The 17,709-nt window shown below is 34.8% G+C and overlaps 2 protein-coding genes across 2 annotated transcripts in view; both read right to left on the reverse strand.

Annotated features, from left to right (window-relative positions):
• Positions 1-13,638, reverse strand: part of LOC116298237 (E3 ubiquitin-protein ligase TRIP12) — a 31,671-nt gene extending 18,033 nt beyond the window's left edge. Inside the window, exons 1-23 of the mRNA XM_031706621.1 lie at positions 13,391-13,638; positions 11,375-11,440; positions 11,147-11,212; positions 10,966-11,022; positions 9,753-10,241; positions 9,327-9,395; positions 7,186-7,214; positions 6,979-7,017; positions 6,696-6,779; positions 6,449-6,544; positions 4,266-4,348; positions 4,114-4,179; positions 3,992-4,027; positions 3,786-3,881; positions 3,519-3,611; positions 1,990-2,043; positions 1,783-1,890; positions 1,575-1,643; positions 1,140-1,193; positions 838-949; positions 673-740; positions 326-375; positions 188-216 (exon numbers count right to left, since the gene is read on the reverse strand). Coding sequence (XP_031562481.1) covers positions 188-216; positions 326-375; positions 673-740; positions 838-949; positions 1,140-1,193; positions 1,575-1,643; positions 1,783-1,890; positions 1,990-2,043; positions 3,519-3,611; positions 3,786-3,881; positions 3,992-4,027; positions 4,114-4,179; positions 4,266-4,348; positions 6,449-6,544; positions 6,696-6,779; positions 6,979-7,017; positions 7,186-7,214; positions 9,327-9,395; positions 9,753-10,241; positions 10,966-11,022; positions 11,147-11,212; positions 11,375-11,440; positions 13,391-13,446 — 1,969 coding nt within the window. The 5' untranslated portion in view covers positions 13,447-13,638. The remainder of the gene's footprint in view (positions 1-187; positions 217-325; positions 376-672; positions 741-837; positions 950-1,139; positions 1,194-1,574; positions 1,644-1,782; positions 1,891-1,989; positions 2,044-3,518; positions 3,612-3,785; positions 3,882-3,991; positions 4,028-4,113; positions 4,180-4,265; positions 4,349-6,448; positions 6,545-6,695; positions 6,780-6,978; positions 7,018-7,185; positions 7,215-9,326; positions 9,396-9,752; positions 10,242-10,965; positions 11,023-11,146; positions 11,213-11,374; positions 11,441-13,390) is intronic.
• Positions 13,639-16,136: 2,498 nt separating this feature from the next.
• LOC116298253 (F-box only protein 36-like) lies at positions 16,137-17,384 on the reverse strand. The gene has a single exon (XM_031706641.2). It carries the CDS (start codon positions 17,272-17,274, stop codon positions 16,648-16,650), a length of 627 nt encoding a protein of 208 aa, XP_031562501.1. The 5' UTR covers positions 17,275-17,384; the 3' UTR covers positions 16,137-16,647.
• Positions 17,385-17,709: the final 325 nt, after the last annotated feature.

Consider the following 17,709-nt stretch of genomic DNA (forward strand, 5'->3'; position numbering starts at 1 on the left):
AGTTCTCAAAACTCCAGGGACAGAGGCGAGTGCACTTGGTTCTCTAATTGATTTCTTCCTTGGTCAATGACCCAACCCATGTTAGGGGAATAAACACATAATGGTGATAATGATGATTTCACAAGTCATGTTACAGGAGTAGGTACACATGTGGATATGGTGTACATTGTGCATGTACGATACTAACCAGTTTGTGGAAGTTTAGGAAACAGCTCACTGAAAAATAATAATATCAAAGCATAATACACATCAGAATCCTTTTAGAAAAAGAAAATCAGAACTGTTAGCATTAGCTGTATATGTGTATATTCCTTTTCAAACAAACCTTATGGAGCAGGTTAATTCAAAGAATTCCTGTGGACTTCTAGTGATGAGCTGGAAAACAAATATGGCTACATTACAAAAAGATTATATGATGGACTGGAAAAAAACAGTTCAAGTTTATGAAGAAGTAAATAAAGATTTATAGAGTTTGTGTAACTGAAAACAGTTAGGGATGTTGCAAATTTGACAATCTGATCATCACATTGCTGAAATGAATGCATTTTGATGGATCAATCATTTTCTCTATCCACAAAAATCAATTTCCAAATTCCAATTGGAATTTCAATGGACAAAGAACTTCTCTGTGTAAAAGCCACTTACTAATTAATCCTAGAGTGTTTCACTTACTTCAACATTATCCTCTATGTCTTGGTCAACACTACCAAACAACAGAAACTGTAAAGTCTCCACAATATCTAGAAAACATAAAGATTATTATAATTATTAAATAATTACTTTCAATGGATAAACCAGGAATATAGACTGCATTAAAAATCAACAAGGTATACTTACTGTTCTTAATAAGATCAACCGCAAGGTCTGGGCAGTTGGAACAGAGTAATGATAGCATCCTTAAAACCATTACGAACGTACCAGTACTTATAATGGGTGGGAATACTATCAACTGTATCATGAAAAAATGACATGATTACTGCATTGTTCATCAATTAAATTAGCGCTCTAATATACATATAATTATTAAGAAATGGAAAGCCATAATTTAACTTTCATCAATTGATTTGTCAAACACACAGGGTGTGATTGGTCAGTCTTGGGCTCATGCTAAGCTTTCAAAGCCAGACAAAGATACTCACCAACTGTTGTATGTTGTTCAGTAAACCATGAGCTGAAAGATCTTTTAAGTGTTTCTGAGGAAGAATAAAATTATGTTGGTAATTAACAAAATAAAGCATGGACGGTATAATGGTGTGGCAAATGGTTGAGGAGGAGGTAGTACTGGGTTAAAGCATGAGACATTGATAGGGGAGTCAGGATAGAGTGGTGGTTGAAGCTCAGCATCACCTCTGCAGTCCAGGGTTTGATTTCTGGTCGCCCCATGTTAGCTGAGTTGGTTCTTTTTCTGTCTATGAGCCAGGGTTTTTCCTTCCTGCTCTCAGATCAACCCTAACTAATTCAAACTGCTTAAAGCTCACAGTTTGACCCCCATTTAACTGCTGTGCAGAGGTGATTAGCAATAAGCTCAAACTCAGAATTGGGTTGCAAATTCAACTCATGCAAGATTGTTTTACCTTATCATTCTGGAAGCTATCCACTAGTCTAGAGAATGCAAGACAGCAACTTTCTACACTCTTCTTATCCTGAACATAAGATGAAGAATCAAACAACATCATTAATAATCATACTCTGAATTAATATCATCATGACTAATATTAGGATTTAACAGTGTACTTACTGGTAGCCCATAGTAAAACCCTTTCTTACCCTGCACTGTCTCACCTGTATCTGTAGTCTTGTGCTTAGGATTTCAATAGCATTAGCAATATAATGAAAGTCATCTGGACCAACACTAGCACAGCAGTTGGAAGCAATCGCCAGAGCTGACCTCTGTAAGATATACATGATATATTTATAGTGTACTCTATTCCTTAAGACTCTTTAATATATTCTGTCAAGTATTAAAATATCGCTGTAGTATAAACAAACCTGTGCACTTATTGAGAAAAAGTCCAGAAAAAGAAGACAGGTTGACATACCACCCTAGCGAGTAACAGAAAAACTCTATTAAATGCATTACAAGAGAATAAATGAATGGATGGATACCATGGTAGGAATAGAAAGACAGTTGAATTAATGGGAAAATGGATGAATGGATGGACAGTTGAATGAATAAATGGGAAAAAAGGGTGGATGGGTGGATGGTAAGGATGGACAGATGAATGAATAAATGAATGAATGGAAAAATGTATGGATCAGGGCTTCTGACAGGATGCACGGGTGCGGACCCGCATAATTCGCTTTTTTCCACACAATCGAACGATTTCTGCATAATCCGGCAAAATCCCGCATAATTCGTCAAAAACCTAAAGAAAATAATCAAGAAGAAATGTATTATAATGTTTTCTTATATTGATGAAATTACGAATTGTTTATAGTTTACTTACCAAATTTCAAGCAATAAACAGCGTTTAAAACTGTATATCGAATCATACGCCATCGTGTAATGAAAAGGAACAAGGCGTTCTTAGTTTAAAATCGTGAAAAAGCCTGGTAACTAGCCTTAAATAAAAGGTACTCTCTGATTGGCTAGGAGTCAAACAATAGCAGCCATAGATAGCAAATGATAGTTCTGGTTAAATGCATGTATTCGCAGACAAGATTTTCGCTCGTAAAATAATATTTCTCTAGTAAACATTTGAGATCTAGTGACTTCTAAAATATCTCAAAATGGATAAATTTATTATGGAGCCGTCAAAAATGGGAAAAAAGAGAAGAAATTAACACGACTTAAATTATGCTATTTAAGGATTTTTGATTTTGTGGAGCGAGTTAATTTCCTATAATAAGGCGTACATAATAGATAATCTATTAACTACAAATATGCGAACGATTGTTGTGCAAGGTGAGGTGAGGTGGTAAATAATGTCGAGATTTTTTGTTAAGCTTCAAAAACGGATCATAAATTTAAGGTTTAGAAAAAAAACATTCAAAGCAATGTTTTGGAGAGAAGCATATCCAGAAGAATTGTGTGTAGTGCGAAAAACATGACGATTACACGTGTGGATTAAAAACCTGAGATAAACAAGGCCAGTGTCAAATAAAGAAGCAAAATCAAGGTAAAACTGTTAATATTATTGCATAAAACTTCAGTTAAACAAAGTCTGGAGTTAAATAAAGAAGCAAAATTAAAAAAAAAACTTGTATAATCCTGTAAAAAAAATTCAGAAATTTTTTCGAATGTAACGTCATCCCGCATCCTATTCTGCATAATTTGCCTTTTTCTCTGCATAATCCGGAAAAAAATCCTGCATAATTTCAATTTTTTTCCCGCATCCTGTCAGAAGCCCTGATGGATGGATGGACAGATGAATAAATGAATGGCAAAATGGGTGGAGGGATGGTAAGGATGGACAGATGAATGAATGAATGGAAAAATGGGATGGATGGATGGATGAATGGGATTTATGGATATGCATAAATATGAATAAATTTGATATGTGATATGTGATACTTACAGCTTGTAGAATAGCTTTTCCATGTCTTTTAGAAAGCATATCCAGTGCTGTTAGAGACTGTTCTGCTACATCCATACACTCTATTGATTGAAGCTAAAAAGAAGACAGAAGTCATTTTAAATCACTCTAAAACAAAATAATTCTTTCTTGAATACCTGTAGCCTCTCCAAAGTCAGTCCCTACAGATTAGCCGTATTTTTTTCATTTTTTTTCTTTAATTACCAAAGTCCATGACATGATTATCTTTTTGGGTTGTTACTAGCTCACCTTTTCCAAGAAAGCTGGTATTGCTTCTACAACAACCATTGTAGACCTTGGTAGACTCTCCATAAGATAAGTCAGTGCACGACAGGCATGATTTACCTGAAATATTAAATTTTGAACTAAGAATTAATAACCTGCTACAACTTATCATAATTTTATCAAAACAATATACTAACAGTCATAAAAGTTGATAACCATGATCTACTTACCAATTCAAATTTTTGTTCCTTGTTGAGTAAATTAATCTAAAAGTTACCAAAAAGTAGGATGTTTAGAACCAGAGGCAGATATATCACAATGAGTGAGAAGACTGGAGAGAATAATTACTTACCAGTGCTGGCACAGCTTGCTTGACGGGAAACCCAGCAAGACTCTCCTCATTACCCATCACAAGTAACTAAGGCCAACAAACAAAACATATATAACTATATAAGTCGCAGTTAAATTGTTCAAGATAAGTGTTATTCTATTCACTTTATGTACCTGACACATCTCTATCACTGCTTGCAACTGCTGTCCTTCATCTGATGATTGGATTCCTTGAAGTAGTTGCTGTGCTTTACTATCTGCAGCAGTAGTTAGGATAAGGGGGGAATATATCGAAATGATTCAAAAACACCAAAAACTTATTAGTTAAAAACTTAGAAGTTTGAAACTTGCAACTTACAAACATGTTCTGGAATATTCACATAAATATGCAAATTAGGAGTTTTCATACTTATTTCTAGATATGAGTTAGCCACTTCTCTCACATATCAAGCTTCTCTCAAAATTTCCTGATTTTCATAGGTTAGTATAAATATTTAGTACATTTGTCTTTAATCTAGTTTTGGGAGTTTTTTAAAAAGCAAAAGAATATGATTTACTGCTAAGAAATTGATATCCACCAAGACCTGCTTTGTCATGATGATGATTACCTACAGCAATAATTATAACAGATAAGATACAGTACAGCCCAGATGTATGTCACGGTGTCCACGTGTGTAACACGAGTGTACTCCGTTAACGGAGTACACTCATACTAGTGTAGTCCGGGCTTTGAGACATGGACGCACTACACGCGTTTGAGTGTTGTACAGGCCCGCAAATGATCCCAGGACCGCAAATGATCCCGGGACTGCAAATGATCCCCGAATAGGACCGCAAATAATCCCGGACCGCAAATGATCCCGATACTGGATTGCAAATGATCGCGCAATAATATGCGGAATGGTTTGGATTGGGGGAATCCTATAAATACTTTTACCTATGTATTTTCAACTTAGACTCAAATAGTATTTAGAATAATATGATCTTCATTTTTAATTCTGATTATTACTTTTTCTTTTCTCTATCCTTTTTAAAGTCTTTTTCCGTTTTTTTATTGTCATCATCCCCAGCAAATCCTCTTGAAATTATTAAAACTAAGAGCAAAACAGTCGCAAGTATTCGAACCATGTTGACACTGACAGTTCGTAGCACTGCAAGCATGTCAACAAAGGAAGCCCAAGCAATGCGATTTTTTATCATAGAATTGAAGAGATTTTAAACATGTTAAATGTATACAGATACATAATAATTTATTGCTTCGAAATATATTCACATATATACATCTGGAAAGTTGTGATACAGCTTGCATACAACCCATATTTCATTATTATTATCTTCCCGTTTTTTAAATGAACAAAAGAACTGTACATGTTTGTCACAATAATTATCCATGTTGAGGATTCCCCCACTCCAAACCATTCCGCATATTATTATGCGATCATTTGCGATCCAGTATCAGGATCATTTGCGGTCTGGGATCATTTGCGGTCCTATTCGGGGATCATTTGCGGTCCCAGGATCATTTGCGGTCCTGGGATCATTTGCGGGCCTGTACAGTGTAATATTCTTTTGTTATGGTAGTCTTTGTTTCATAACAAAGACCATAGAAATTCCGTATAAATATCATTTATATTCCACGCGTATGCGTGTATTCTGTTCAACTGGATTTATAATCCAAACGATTTCAAATCAGAGACATACAATTTGTATTGTTCAACTGGATAAGAGAAACTCAAACGATTTTTCAAATTTTTTCTTTGAAAACGAAAACCTCTAATGTTTGATCAAACAAAGAAATATTAAAGAAACGCGTAAATTTAAAAAGTTCTGTATTCTTTCATGCATCTACGCATCAGGTAAAGTATTTCGCGTGCACGCTGGAATGCAACCGAAATAGTCTGCATTTTAATTATCCTGTCCATTTTATTTAAGAAATTTGTCTTTATTTAGATAATTGAGACCGAAGAACAACTGCTTTATTGTTTATCGGATAGTTCTCATAAGTCATATACGTATCTTAGCATCCAAGAATTACTCTTTTATTTGGTCGTCGGACGTAGCTGTCTGAAGTTCTGTGCATGTGAGAATTGCAACTTAGTCCAGGCAGGTAGTCCGGGTAAAGATGAATGAGTATTTTTCGATTCTAGGATTCAGATCATCAAAACTAAAAAATAATTAATTAGTAGAATCAGGTTGCCTCAAATTTCTATATGAATACTTTTTTTCGAGTTTCTATTCAAACACTCGTCTTAAAAATAAATTCCAAACGTTTACAGTTTGATTATTGAACTGGCGCCAACGCATATCACGGCATATCACGTGACATACATCTGGGCTGTATTGTATATCATTCTTACTAGAACTGTTACTGCTGGCTCTGTGTAGCAGTTGATGCATCCTTGGTCCAAGAGAACCAAACAGGTGTGGTGGTACTCCACGTGCCTCTAACAGACCTGCACAACAATACTATGTTAGTAATCTGACATCAACCTCCTTGACCTGATAAGGTTGCTATGTTTTACGCAGCTTCCTCTGCATCTATACTCTAAAGTAAACAGGATCAACAACTATCACTAATGTAATATTGTAAAATAAGATTTTTACTTTGTAGTCTGGACATGTCACTATCTTTCAATTCATTATCATCTGAATGAGAATTGGCACTTCCATCATTTCTTTCTGCTACACCTATGATGAATATAATTTAATTATAATTTTGAAATTCAAGTATAACTTATTTTAAAATTTATTATATTATTCTATAGATCAAAGTAAAATGAAAAAATAAGATAGAAATTACTTCATTTAATAAAGAGCATCAAACATAATGATTATTGGAAAAGCCCATAAGTTTTTATGATCAATGCATGGTTATAGGTATACTTACTACTGGATGACTGGCCTGCTTCATTAAGGCGTGGTTGACCTAAAATGAAAAGATGCCACTGTCAATTATATTCTTAGATTAGCAATATTTTCAACAGAAGCTGATGAATTTCCTTTCCATGTACAACAATCTCAACACAAAACCCTGGACCACTTGGGCACTTATCCAACAGCATGGCTGGTTGAAATGTTTCTGTTTAAAGTTTACCTGCTGATGCTCCTTGTTCTGACAACCCACTGAGAAAAAATATAGATACAGACAAAATGTTAGAACACAGCCTTTGGTCCATCCTGTGATGGCATTTATACATGTCAGGAGTCATAGCAATACAGGTAGAGTATTTTTCCCCTGGGAAACAGAATTCATTTTCATGTATAAAACTATAAAACCAGATTAGTCAGACCAGATTCAGTTGCTCTTGGCTCCTGTCATGGCTGTTGTCATGTGATTCAAAGCCTTAGTATAAAATAGTTTCATTTCTGTTATTTATTTAAAGCAGGGCTTGAAATAACGGCCAGACACGTGCAAGTCAAGATGACCTTTCAAATACATTTTTGGCCGGTCATCACTGGTTTTTGAAAGGTCAAAAATTGTTAATAATTAAAACAATAGTAATTTTCTTTGAATCAATAGTTTTTCCCGTGGAGAGATCAGCAAACAAGTCAGCATGGCACTGCCTGCTCACTTTCGTGACGGACATCAATTTCATATCACATCTCTATGCCGCTTTGAACAGTAACTTACAATCGGCTTATTAATTTTAACCCTAAAATTCACCATTGTTTTTAGAGTTTAACTGAGTGTCTTTTACCTTTAGACTTAGTTCATCCCATCATGCATTTTTGTTCCTAATGTGCATGTATTTGCTGCCTTTTCTGCAGCATAATTGGCATTTCTTGACATCAATTATTGACAATGAACTTGAACTGGTCCGTCAGCCATTTTGTTCTAGCTTTGTTTCAATGTAAGACCTCATTTTAATGCCAATGACCGGACAGACAATTAATATTCTTCTAGACTGCCCAGATATTTCTGAGGAATTTTACATGGCTTCTAATTTCAAAGAACATGGATATATAAAATTGCTATGCGTTGCTTACAACAGATTCACAGCTCTCACTCGACGATGCGTAATTGAATTGCTTAAGTATGCTAATAGTAGTGTACACATAGACATAAGAGAGAACAATCTATCAGACATTGATTTTATTGAAATAACACATATCCATGAAGATGCATAAACATGAATTAAAAACATTGACGAGTATGTTCATATGCTACCATATTAGTGAAACTAAGTTTACTCAAAGTTTTGTCAAAGAACACTAGTCGCATGAACTCTAGACTTAAAGATTTCAAAATAGCATTTGATTTTTTCAATCGAATATTTCATGTACTTTATTTCATCATTTTCAGCATCAATTAATCGAAATCATAGACGAATAGAAGAATTCATTCAAATATTCAGTGAAATCTGATTTTTTTCTGATTAGGATTTTCGTATATAATAGGCTACCATGTTTGTAAATTTAGTAATATAGTAGTGATTAAAAATCAAATACCCCATTTAATGGAGTGTTTAGGACAGTTCATATAGTCAGTTTGTCTTAACTGGGGCAGGGCAGAATTGAATAACCTTATTTCCATATTACCAAAACGTTTTATTCAATTGTCAGTTTACAATGTAAAATCAAGTAAAGCTCTGAGAAGTAAATTGGTTATGTATTATTTCGTCATTTTGATATTCATGTTACACATGGGTAATGGGTAATTTGCGTCGGACAGAACTTCGTCTTACAAAAGTATTTATAATCAAAAAATTCAAATTAAAAAAAATAGCACAAGTTTCACGCCAAGATGGTTTTCCGTGGTCATGTTTTGAAGTGTAATTGCAGATGGGATCCACATATCCAGCTATAAAAACATGATTTTATTGTCTCCGTCAGATTAAAACTGACACGTTATTACGGGAACCTCATTTTGAATGAGGTGATAATTAATGTGAACCTAATAGAATTATATCGTAATTAAAAGTCTGAAAGATATTTTTGCAGACAGACCGCCCATCAATCTAAAACCTTCATGGAATCATTCTAACCACAAAAAGGAAAGTTAGACATTTTCCCCCTCAAAAATTTGGAAGGTCAATTTGTCCTTTCAAAATCAGATTTGGCCAGACAGTAGCAAATTTGAAGGGACATTGTCCCTTGACCCGCCGTTATTTCGAGCCCTGATAAAGTACAACAAATTGCAAGGTCATTTTAACAAAAGAGTAAACAATAATGTATAACACCAGCAGGATCAATTAAATTAATGAAATGATAATTGAAATCAAGAGATTCACTTACTCTTCTGTTGACATGCTAGGCTGCTGTCGGCGGGTCCAGGTCCTCTTCTTCGTCTGTGAGCCACGCCGACTATTTTGATATAGAATATTGTTAATATCAAATTAGGAACATTTTATACAGTAATATTCAACTATTCTATAGTATAGATTCATTATTGTTGTCATGCACCATTACCTGCACCAACAATGTCATTGTCCACCAACATCACCTTAATCATCATCAATACCATCACTGTCATCATCCTCATCACCATTGTTTATCATTGTCATAGACATTTTCTAAGTTCAATAAACAGGATGCACTGTGGTCTAGCTTTGGTACAAGTAACGCCATGTAATATGGGATGATGAACAGAAGGCATTTGTACCGAAGCTAGACCATGATGCATCTGACAAAAGGTCTATTACATGGCTAGAGCTGTATTACCTGTTGCTAGCACAGGAACCCGTAGCTTCGGTAGTTCTTTGTGACCGCCTTGAGCCTTCTGGCTTAGGCGGGTCACCTCTATGACTTTGTGCAGATGATTGAGAGCCCCTAGAGCCCTCGGAAGTAGAGTGATTACCCAGATCTTTGCCTCGGTGAGCTCCTGAAGTGAGTGAAGCTCTCAGGAAATTAAGCTTGCTTGAAAGTCTTGAATCAGATGCAGACTTATGAGAGGAATCTGTCTTGGGAACTTTGGATTTGAAAGTAACTGTTGTATCTGATGATGTTGACGTTAAGTTATAAAATGGCAATGCGGATGCTGCTGCCACTGGTGAAGATGAATAACTAGTTAGTTTTGGCGCTTCCCGTTGTGTCTTTTTCAACTGTCTTGCTGACTTTTCAGTGCCTTTCTCTGTTCCTCTTGCACCTAGCGAAGGGCTAGAAGATGATTTCTTTGCAGCTAATGTCTTTGTGCTTTGGATTCTAGAAGAACTTTAAAAGCAAAATCTATGGTTAAAGCCAATATTAAAGCTCTAATAATTAAGGACTTCAAGAGACAAAAACAAGGCCGCCATGTTGGAGGCATTAAGAAAGAAAGCTATTGAAAAACCTACTATTGTTAATTACCACAATAATAAAATGGCCACAATGATATATCATGAAAATGAAGAATACTTATCATTCCCTGTGGTGTGATGCAAGGGTTATAGAATTGCAGTCTTGTGCCTATAATGATCCCTTTACCATATTTCTTTTTCACCCATTTTCAAACTTACTGAACCTATGAGGGTTACCTGAATGGCCGAATTTAAAGAAATTCCCTCAACTCAACAGCCATTTCAAAGTTGCTAGATAATATGGTTACGCTCAATTACTGATAATTTAGAAGAATTAAGTGTCAATAGTTCTTCCTGATTGGGAATAAAATAGACAACCTTGAAGATCATGCAGGTATGAAAACAAACTCATTTTTCAAACACATTTTCATAAACTTTTTAATATTCCAATTAATGTACATTTACCATTGGAATTAAAATACTTTGTCATTTCAGAGTGGGAATGGTTTTCTCTGATATAGTTGGTTGAGCAAGAATTTCTTTTGACTCAGACTGTGCTAACTTTGATTGACCACAGCCAAAACTCCAAACATCTGAAGCCATCTATGCCAGGTAATTTTGAAAATGGGTATAAAACCTAGGTGAACTATTCAACCTACCTCTGGGTGGTTGTAACTGAAGTAGTGCTTGATGATAAACAAACTCTTGGCCTCAAACTAACATAAATAATACACATGAAACATTAAAGCTCAACTCAGAAATCCTTCCACACCAGCAGAATACATACATTAATCATTATGCATAATCATAATGCTTTAATCCAGAGTATAATACACTTACTTGTAGTGCGAAGATGATGATGTGATGCTTTGTGAACCAGCAGTGCTGGGAGAGGATTTTTTGGATCTAAACAAAAAAGAAAATAATAAAAAGTGCATTAAAGGCTTGTTATATAATTTTGGGCAGAGATTAAAAAACTGTCATTTTCAATCATGAATTCAGCACTACAACCCTATGCATTACATGATTTAATGAACTTCAAAAGTCCTGGTACATATGATGTCTTACTTCTTTTCCTCCACTTTGTATTCACCACTTAAATTAGTCTGTGACTTTCTCTTTGCTGGAAGTTTGCTGAAAACAGAAACAAAAAATTATCAAATTCAATAGTGAAAAGATAGAAAACGAGCTTGTGTGCTATGTTGAGTTATACAAGCACGCGGGAAATTGCGCGAGTCTGAGAGAAGTGCTAGGAGAAGCACGCAATTTCCCAAGTGCTTGTATAACACAACATAGCATGAGCAAGGGGAGTTTTCTATCTCTTTTATAAAATAACTAAGATATAACTAACGATTAACTCAAAAGAAATAATAAAATATTGCTTGCGTTGCTGACGTCATTTCCTCACGATCTATGTTGAGTTATATAAAACGGTAATTGACCAATCTCGTTATATCTTAGTTATTTCATAATGTATCTAATTGAACTGATCTGTGCAGTATATCAAGCAACTCATGCAGATGCTTATTATAAGACTCAGAGTCTTCAACAGGATTTGAACCTGTGCCCTGGCAATTCTGGTGCCATGCTCTAACCAATGAGCTACCAAGTCTCATATGAGACTTGCAAGGGCACATCATTATGTGGGTTTATCAAACCAATAGGATATAAATGTATATGAGAATATATATACATTATATAACTTATAATCATAGTTTCAAATCCCCCCCAAAAAACATTACAATTATGAAAAAACAGTGCTTGGAAGAAAATGAGCTACCATTTAAGATGAGTTTCTTAGGACTATTACCATGTATCATGTTTACCTAAATAGGGTATAACAACTACAAAATAAGCATTGATTTTGTCAGCTTTGGATGCTAACCTATGATTAAAAGCTAACAGTATATGATGTGTTGTGTAAGATCATACTAAGGTCTTACATTCTCTCAAAAATATCTAGGTACTTTAATCACTGGTAAATAAGAATTTGGATCTTCATCTTGTGAAAGATCGTCTGCTGTTTCATACACACTAATTCTAATTCTTTACATCATATTTAGAAACATAATTTAAACAATTCAATTGTAGCCTATTTTTCTTATGAACTTCTAAAAATATATCTGATGATTCAATTTTCAGTATCTCTTTTTTCATGTGTAACTCTACATTTCAATATCTATTGCTCCAAAGATCATCTTACAGTAGTCAACCTTCAAACCCACAAAACAAGAGTGGTGTTTGAGCTTTTTCTTTACTCCACTATTACAATAAACTTTTTCAAGAGCCTTTTACGTGTTCAAAAAATTATTCAGGCATGTGTCATTAAAAATGACAATTTTTCCATTAAATGCAAAATAGTTTCTTATGATTATAAATGTTAGATTATATTGTTTTCTTTATTTAGTTCTGTAAGTAATAGTGAAATAAATAAAAAAGATTAAGGTGTTGAGAGTATGAACATGTCTGGTGGGCACAAAACTTTATTTTCCAATAGAAATGTTTAAAGTTGTAAAATGGCGTAGTGTATATGAAGCACACAAGAATGCTAAAAAATCAAAGATTTTTTGCTTATTAGATAAAGATACAAAGTTGAACTTCATAAAACAACATCTAAAAGTTTTTCTCTGTTAATTGGGAGAAAATTGATAGCCTTGTTATAAAGAAATTCGTCTTTAAGAAAACCACGTTGGATCAAATAAAGCAGATCCCATGTCTAGTCAAGTTGCCCAGCCATGTTTTGACTTGAGTCGGTTTTTTATACACAAAAATGTTAAAAAACGAGAATATATGAACCTTGAATAAGAATAGTTCCTCAATATGTATAGAAAGCCTGTATTATGAGAAAATAAGTCGAGGAAAGTATAGATTGTATAAGTAAAGTAGAGCAAACATGGCGAGCTGTGACGCGACGAAAAATGTTATCTCCTCTGTGAGCTGAAGACTTTCGCTTGCAGTCATTAAGGCGGCAATTGAAGGACGAATATTGAGAAGAAAGAAAACGAAATCTTTCATTGATAACATACTTAGTTAGCTAAAAGGTTTTTGGAGGACATATTGAACTAGAGAGACAACAATACAAACCTTTTTGAACGAAAAACTGTCCCCCCTTGTTCCCCTTCCACAGAGCTCTCGGCCATCAAAGCATCGCGACCCTGTCGTAAAAGGGGTCGCAATTTGTTTGAACGGACAGAGTTACCAAGGAAGAAGGGAAGTAGTGTTTAATGGACGACGTTTTGTGTCGTGATGTAGGTTTTTTGTGTAAACGAGAATAAGAGTAATGGTTATTTACAAGGCAACACACGACCACTGCTGCCTCTGCTTCCTGTGAAACAACAACCAATCAGCACGGTGCTTATACGACTGCGCACTTTAGCACCACGACTATAACACCCCCTTAAAAACCTGCTTCTCGACCAAACTCCCCTACTTCCTGATTAATTATAACTAATTATCCATTACTATAATTTGTCTCATTAATTTAAGGATTGAAACAAAAATCGTTTATCAAAATATTTGAAGTTATTAAAAAGAACTGTTATTTTTTTCAAGCGTGTTTTTTCATAATTAAATTTTTATCCTTTGTCACATATATATATTTTTTTAGTAAACATGATATTTTACATTGAATTGGGCTCCCTGTGGTGTTTAAAAAAAAAAAACAATTTCCAAAACATGCAGTGAAACATTATCTTTGATGCCGTAAGAACTCCTTATCTTGCTATTGTCAACTCTTTGTATTGGTTTGCTCCAGTCTTAATCACAATATAATAAACCACCCCCCAAAGACACACGCCCACAAACTCCTATTTAACCTCTGGATATACCTCATCTATGCCATAAAGGACGACACACTTAGGCTAGTCAGCTAAAAGAATTACCAATCCCTAATAAATGAGGAATATATGGGTCTGTGGTTAAGGATACAGGGGAAGGTCAAAGGAAAAAAAATTATACTTAACCAACAATATATTCTAGTCTTATTGGATTCATCCAATTCCATAATGCCAGAATATTTAAGTCTTACTTAAATATCTGCCATAAATAAAGGGCAAGGATGAGTCCCGTTGGTGTTATATTACTGCGAACAAAAATAATGTTTTTAATAAAAAGACCACTATAGTGCCATAACAATAGTTTATTTGTAGTGCAATAGATTGCTGCCCAATATTGCAAGATAATGGATCACCAATTGACTAAAAATACGGGAATATGGCTTGGAGGAATTATTTGTGAGGTAATAATAAAATGCTCTAGATCTAGTAAGTCTAAATATTGACTATTGCATAACCAGTGTCCCTGGCACTTCCCTGACATTCATGCTAAATATAAATAGGATGTTTTTTGTTTAATTTGGAGGGGGGAGGTATATAATAATCATTGCCTTCAATGTTCTACTTCTATCCTATGTGATTCTGAAAATTAAATCTCGTAGTGTCGTTGTCACATGCCAATCATGTAACTAATTACAGGGTGCCTTTTGAGTTATACATACACACGTGCATACATGCACTTCATTAGAGAATAAAGTAAACCAGAGACCAGAGATGCGGTGTGTGTTTCTTTTTCATCCAACAACATTATAAATCTGTACCCAGGTAGTTGGTTCTCATTATCTTAGATTGACAGATATTATACCTACTGCAATCAGCCAAATAAGCCTTCTACATAAATACAAAAAGTAAAACAAACTTTTTTTTCTTATTTTCAAATCTCAAATCTGCTAGTTTTATTTTTATTGCAGTTAGTTTCATATCACTTTTCAACATCGGATTACAAACTATGTTCGGAAATTGCGCAGCTGGCAACAATCTTCAGAACTTTGAAACAAAGTTTGTTACAAACTTTTGAGTTTTGTGAAGACTGGGAAAGTAGAACCAAGTCATGGTGGAAATAGGAATCACAATATTTCAAGTAACGTAAGCAAACATTGGGGGGGGTACTCCGCCAGAATTTGGGTAGGGGTGTTCCGCTGGGATTCTGAAAGTGGTGCCCTGTTTATGACAAAAAAAACGCAAATTTGTAGACCCTGTTTATGACAAAAGACATAATTTATTGCACTGAGTTCCTGTTTCAATTATCATGTCTTCTTGCGTATCATTTTTTTACGACCATAATAACCAGTTTTGGTTAATATGAAAGTAGAAACCCTGAATATGACAGGAGCTCAGGAAGAACTTGGAACATGAGTGAAATTGCATACCCTGTTTATGAGAAGAAGCACGAAAAACCATACCCTGTTTAGCGGATGATCCCCGTATAGTCCATATGTGGAGGTACCCCCCCCCCCCCCCCCCGGGAAGCAAACAAGGCCAATCATACATGACAAAGAAATCCAGAACCTACTGGTTGGAAATGGTGTTGGCTTGCTACAAAATAGGCCAACCAAGTTCCAAACTTTGGTGAAAAGTTCAGAAGTTCATAACAAACTATGGTTTAAAAGTTCCAAAATTGGTTGCCAATTGGCAATTTTAAACATAGTTCGAAACCCAAAAGTGTAAAGTAATTTGAAACCAACTGTAATTAAGTATTCAAATACACTTTAGCATATTTAGGACTAATATGCTTATTATACAACACACTCAATTTCCCATGCATTACCACCATCTTTCAGAATGATAATATGCGGTCTGTGAACTGGTTTTGAATGGATTTTTTGCTAATGCACATCATTGATCAGTGCAAGGAAGCTTTCTCCTTTTCCTTTGTGTGGCTCACATCAGTGGTACGAGTTTGTGACTTTCAAGTTTGCTTGTTTACAAAAAAAAATTTTTGTGTGCACTCTTTCTTTTTTCTTTTATGTCGTACAATAAACCATTTATCACACTGCTATAGTTTCACCTTTTTGTCTCTTGTATTTGATTGACTAGCATCTAAAGTTAACACTAATAACTTTAATTACATCCTGTTATTGTTATTTGTTATGTTATGTTATGTTATGTTATGTTATACACTTTGATTCACAGGTTAGAGTGGTTTTTATTAAGCCATGAAACAAAGTGTAATTAGCACAGCCGCAATTAGTATCTTCATGCAATGCTCCCTCCCCTAAGTAGTATGACGACACTAATAGCTGCTGGAGGAGACTATATATTAAATCAAATATAATTCTAGATGCATCAAATAGCATCAAGACTTTGAGAAAAAACCTTGTTATCGTTTTCATTTATATTAAATCATTTAAGAAAAGCAGACCACTGACTAGAAAAGATCAGCTGTTATATATTCAGTATGTTGCTTTATAAGCACAGAACTCGCACAGTTTTAGCTTTTCGAAAGGTTTCTGAACACACTAAAATACCACTTCTACAAATGAAGACACGAGCGATGACAGTAATAAATCAATCATTTGTTTGAGTCAAGAATGCCGTTCCAGCTGGTTTGACTGGTTCTTCTCGATGAGCAAGTTGTGCAGCTCTCAGCTTCAAGTCTGCACTGTTCTTTTCCTTCCTTCTTCTCACTTGAACTTGTAGTTGTAATCTATTCGTGAAAAAGGTTTTCTTCCAACCAACCTCATGTGCTAGTTCTTGGATCTCTTTCGTAACGGTGTCACAGTGTTTGCGATAGATTTTTTCCCATAGCTCGTTACTAGAGCAGACTTTCCTCAAAAACTTGCAAAGCGATCCCAATCTCGCTATGTCAACAAGGTCAAGATAGCTTGCTATATGGACAACAACGCTCTCTGGTAAACGAACAAGCCAGTCTCCACATACCAAGCCATGAACCAAACGAAGTGTATCTTCACCAAACACCCTTGCTATGTCCAACTGAGCGATATCATCATAATCGAAATCTTCCCAGGAGATCTTTTTCTGCGATGGAGGGATTGCTTTGAGGTCTTTTCGTAGAGATATCTTCCATGTTCTCCAAATGACTTCATGATCTTGCACGATCAGTTGGTGAAAGTCTTTACTTGGTGATGGTGCTTGGCCTGTCTTCTCGAGATAAATGTGGTGCCCTCGGTTCATTTTGGTATATTTCACGTTTCAAAACACTTTACAAATCGTAAAAATAAATTTTTTGTAACAGCTTCAATATTTGTGTACAAAACAATCCGCCATGTTTATACTACCGTGAGAAGCCTGGGCTGAGGCGCGTTCTATAACAAATACTTTCGAGGGGGGTGCACCAGTTGTCAACTTTTGATATAAATAAAATGTAATCTTATTTTTTCAATTTTTTTAAAAAAAGACGAAAAAATATCTTATTAGCTAAATTAATTTTTTTAGACTTGCAGCGCTGGATTTGAATTTATTAATAAATTTGTATATAATAAATATTGATTAAATTAACAAATAGAAAAAAATACATACGATTTTCCCCACAATTTAGAAAAAGTAAACTTTTTTTTTACCTTTCTCTTTATTTTTAAAATGTTTGTAAGCTGTTTTTCTATTCATCAG

This window comes from Actinia tenebrosa, unplaced genomic scaffold (assembly GCF_029948245.1).
Source record: "Actinia tenebrosa isolate PJP-AT-01 unplaced genomic scaffold, QUT_ActTen_1.0 PGA_scaffold0__85_contigs__length_37466705, whole genome shotgun sequence".
Taxonomy (NCBI): Eukaryota; Metazoa; Cnidaria; class Anthozoa; order Actiniaria; family Actiniidae; genus Actinia; species Actinia tenebrosa.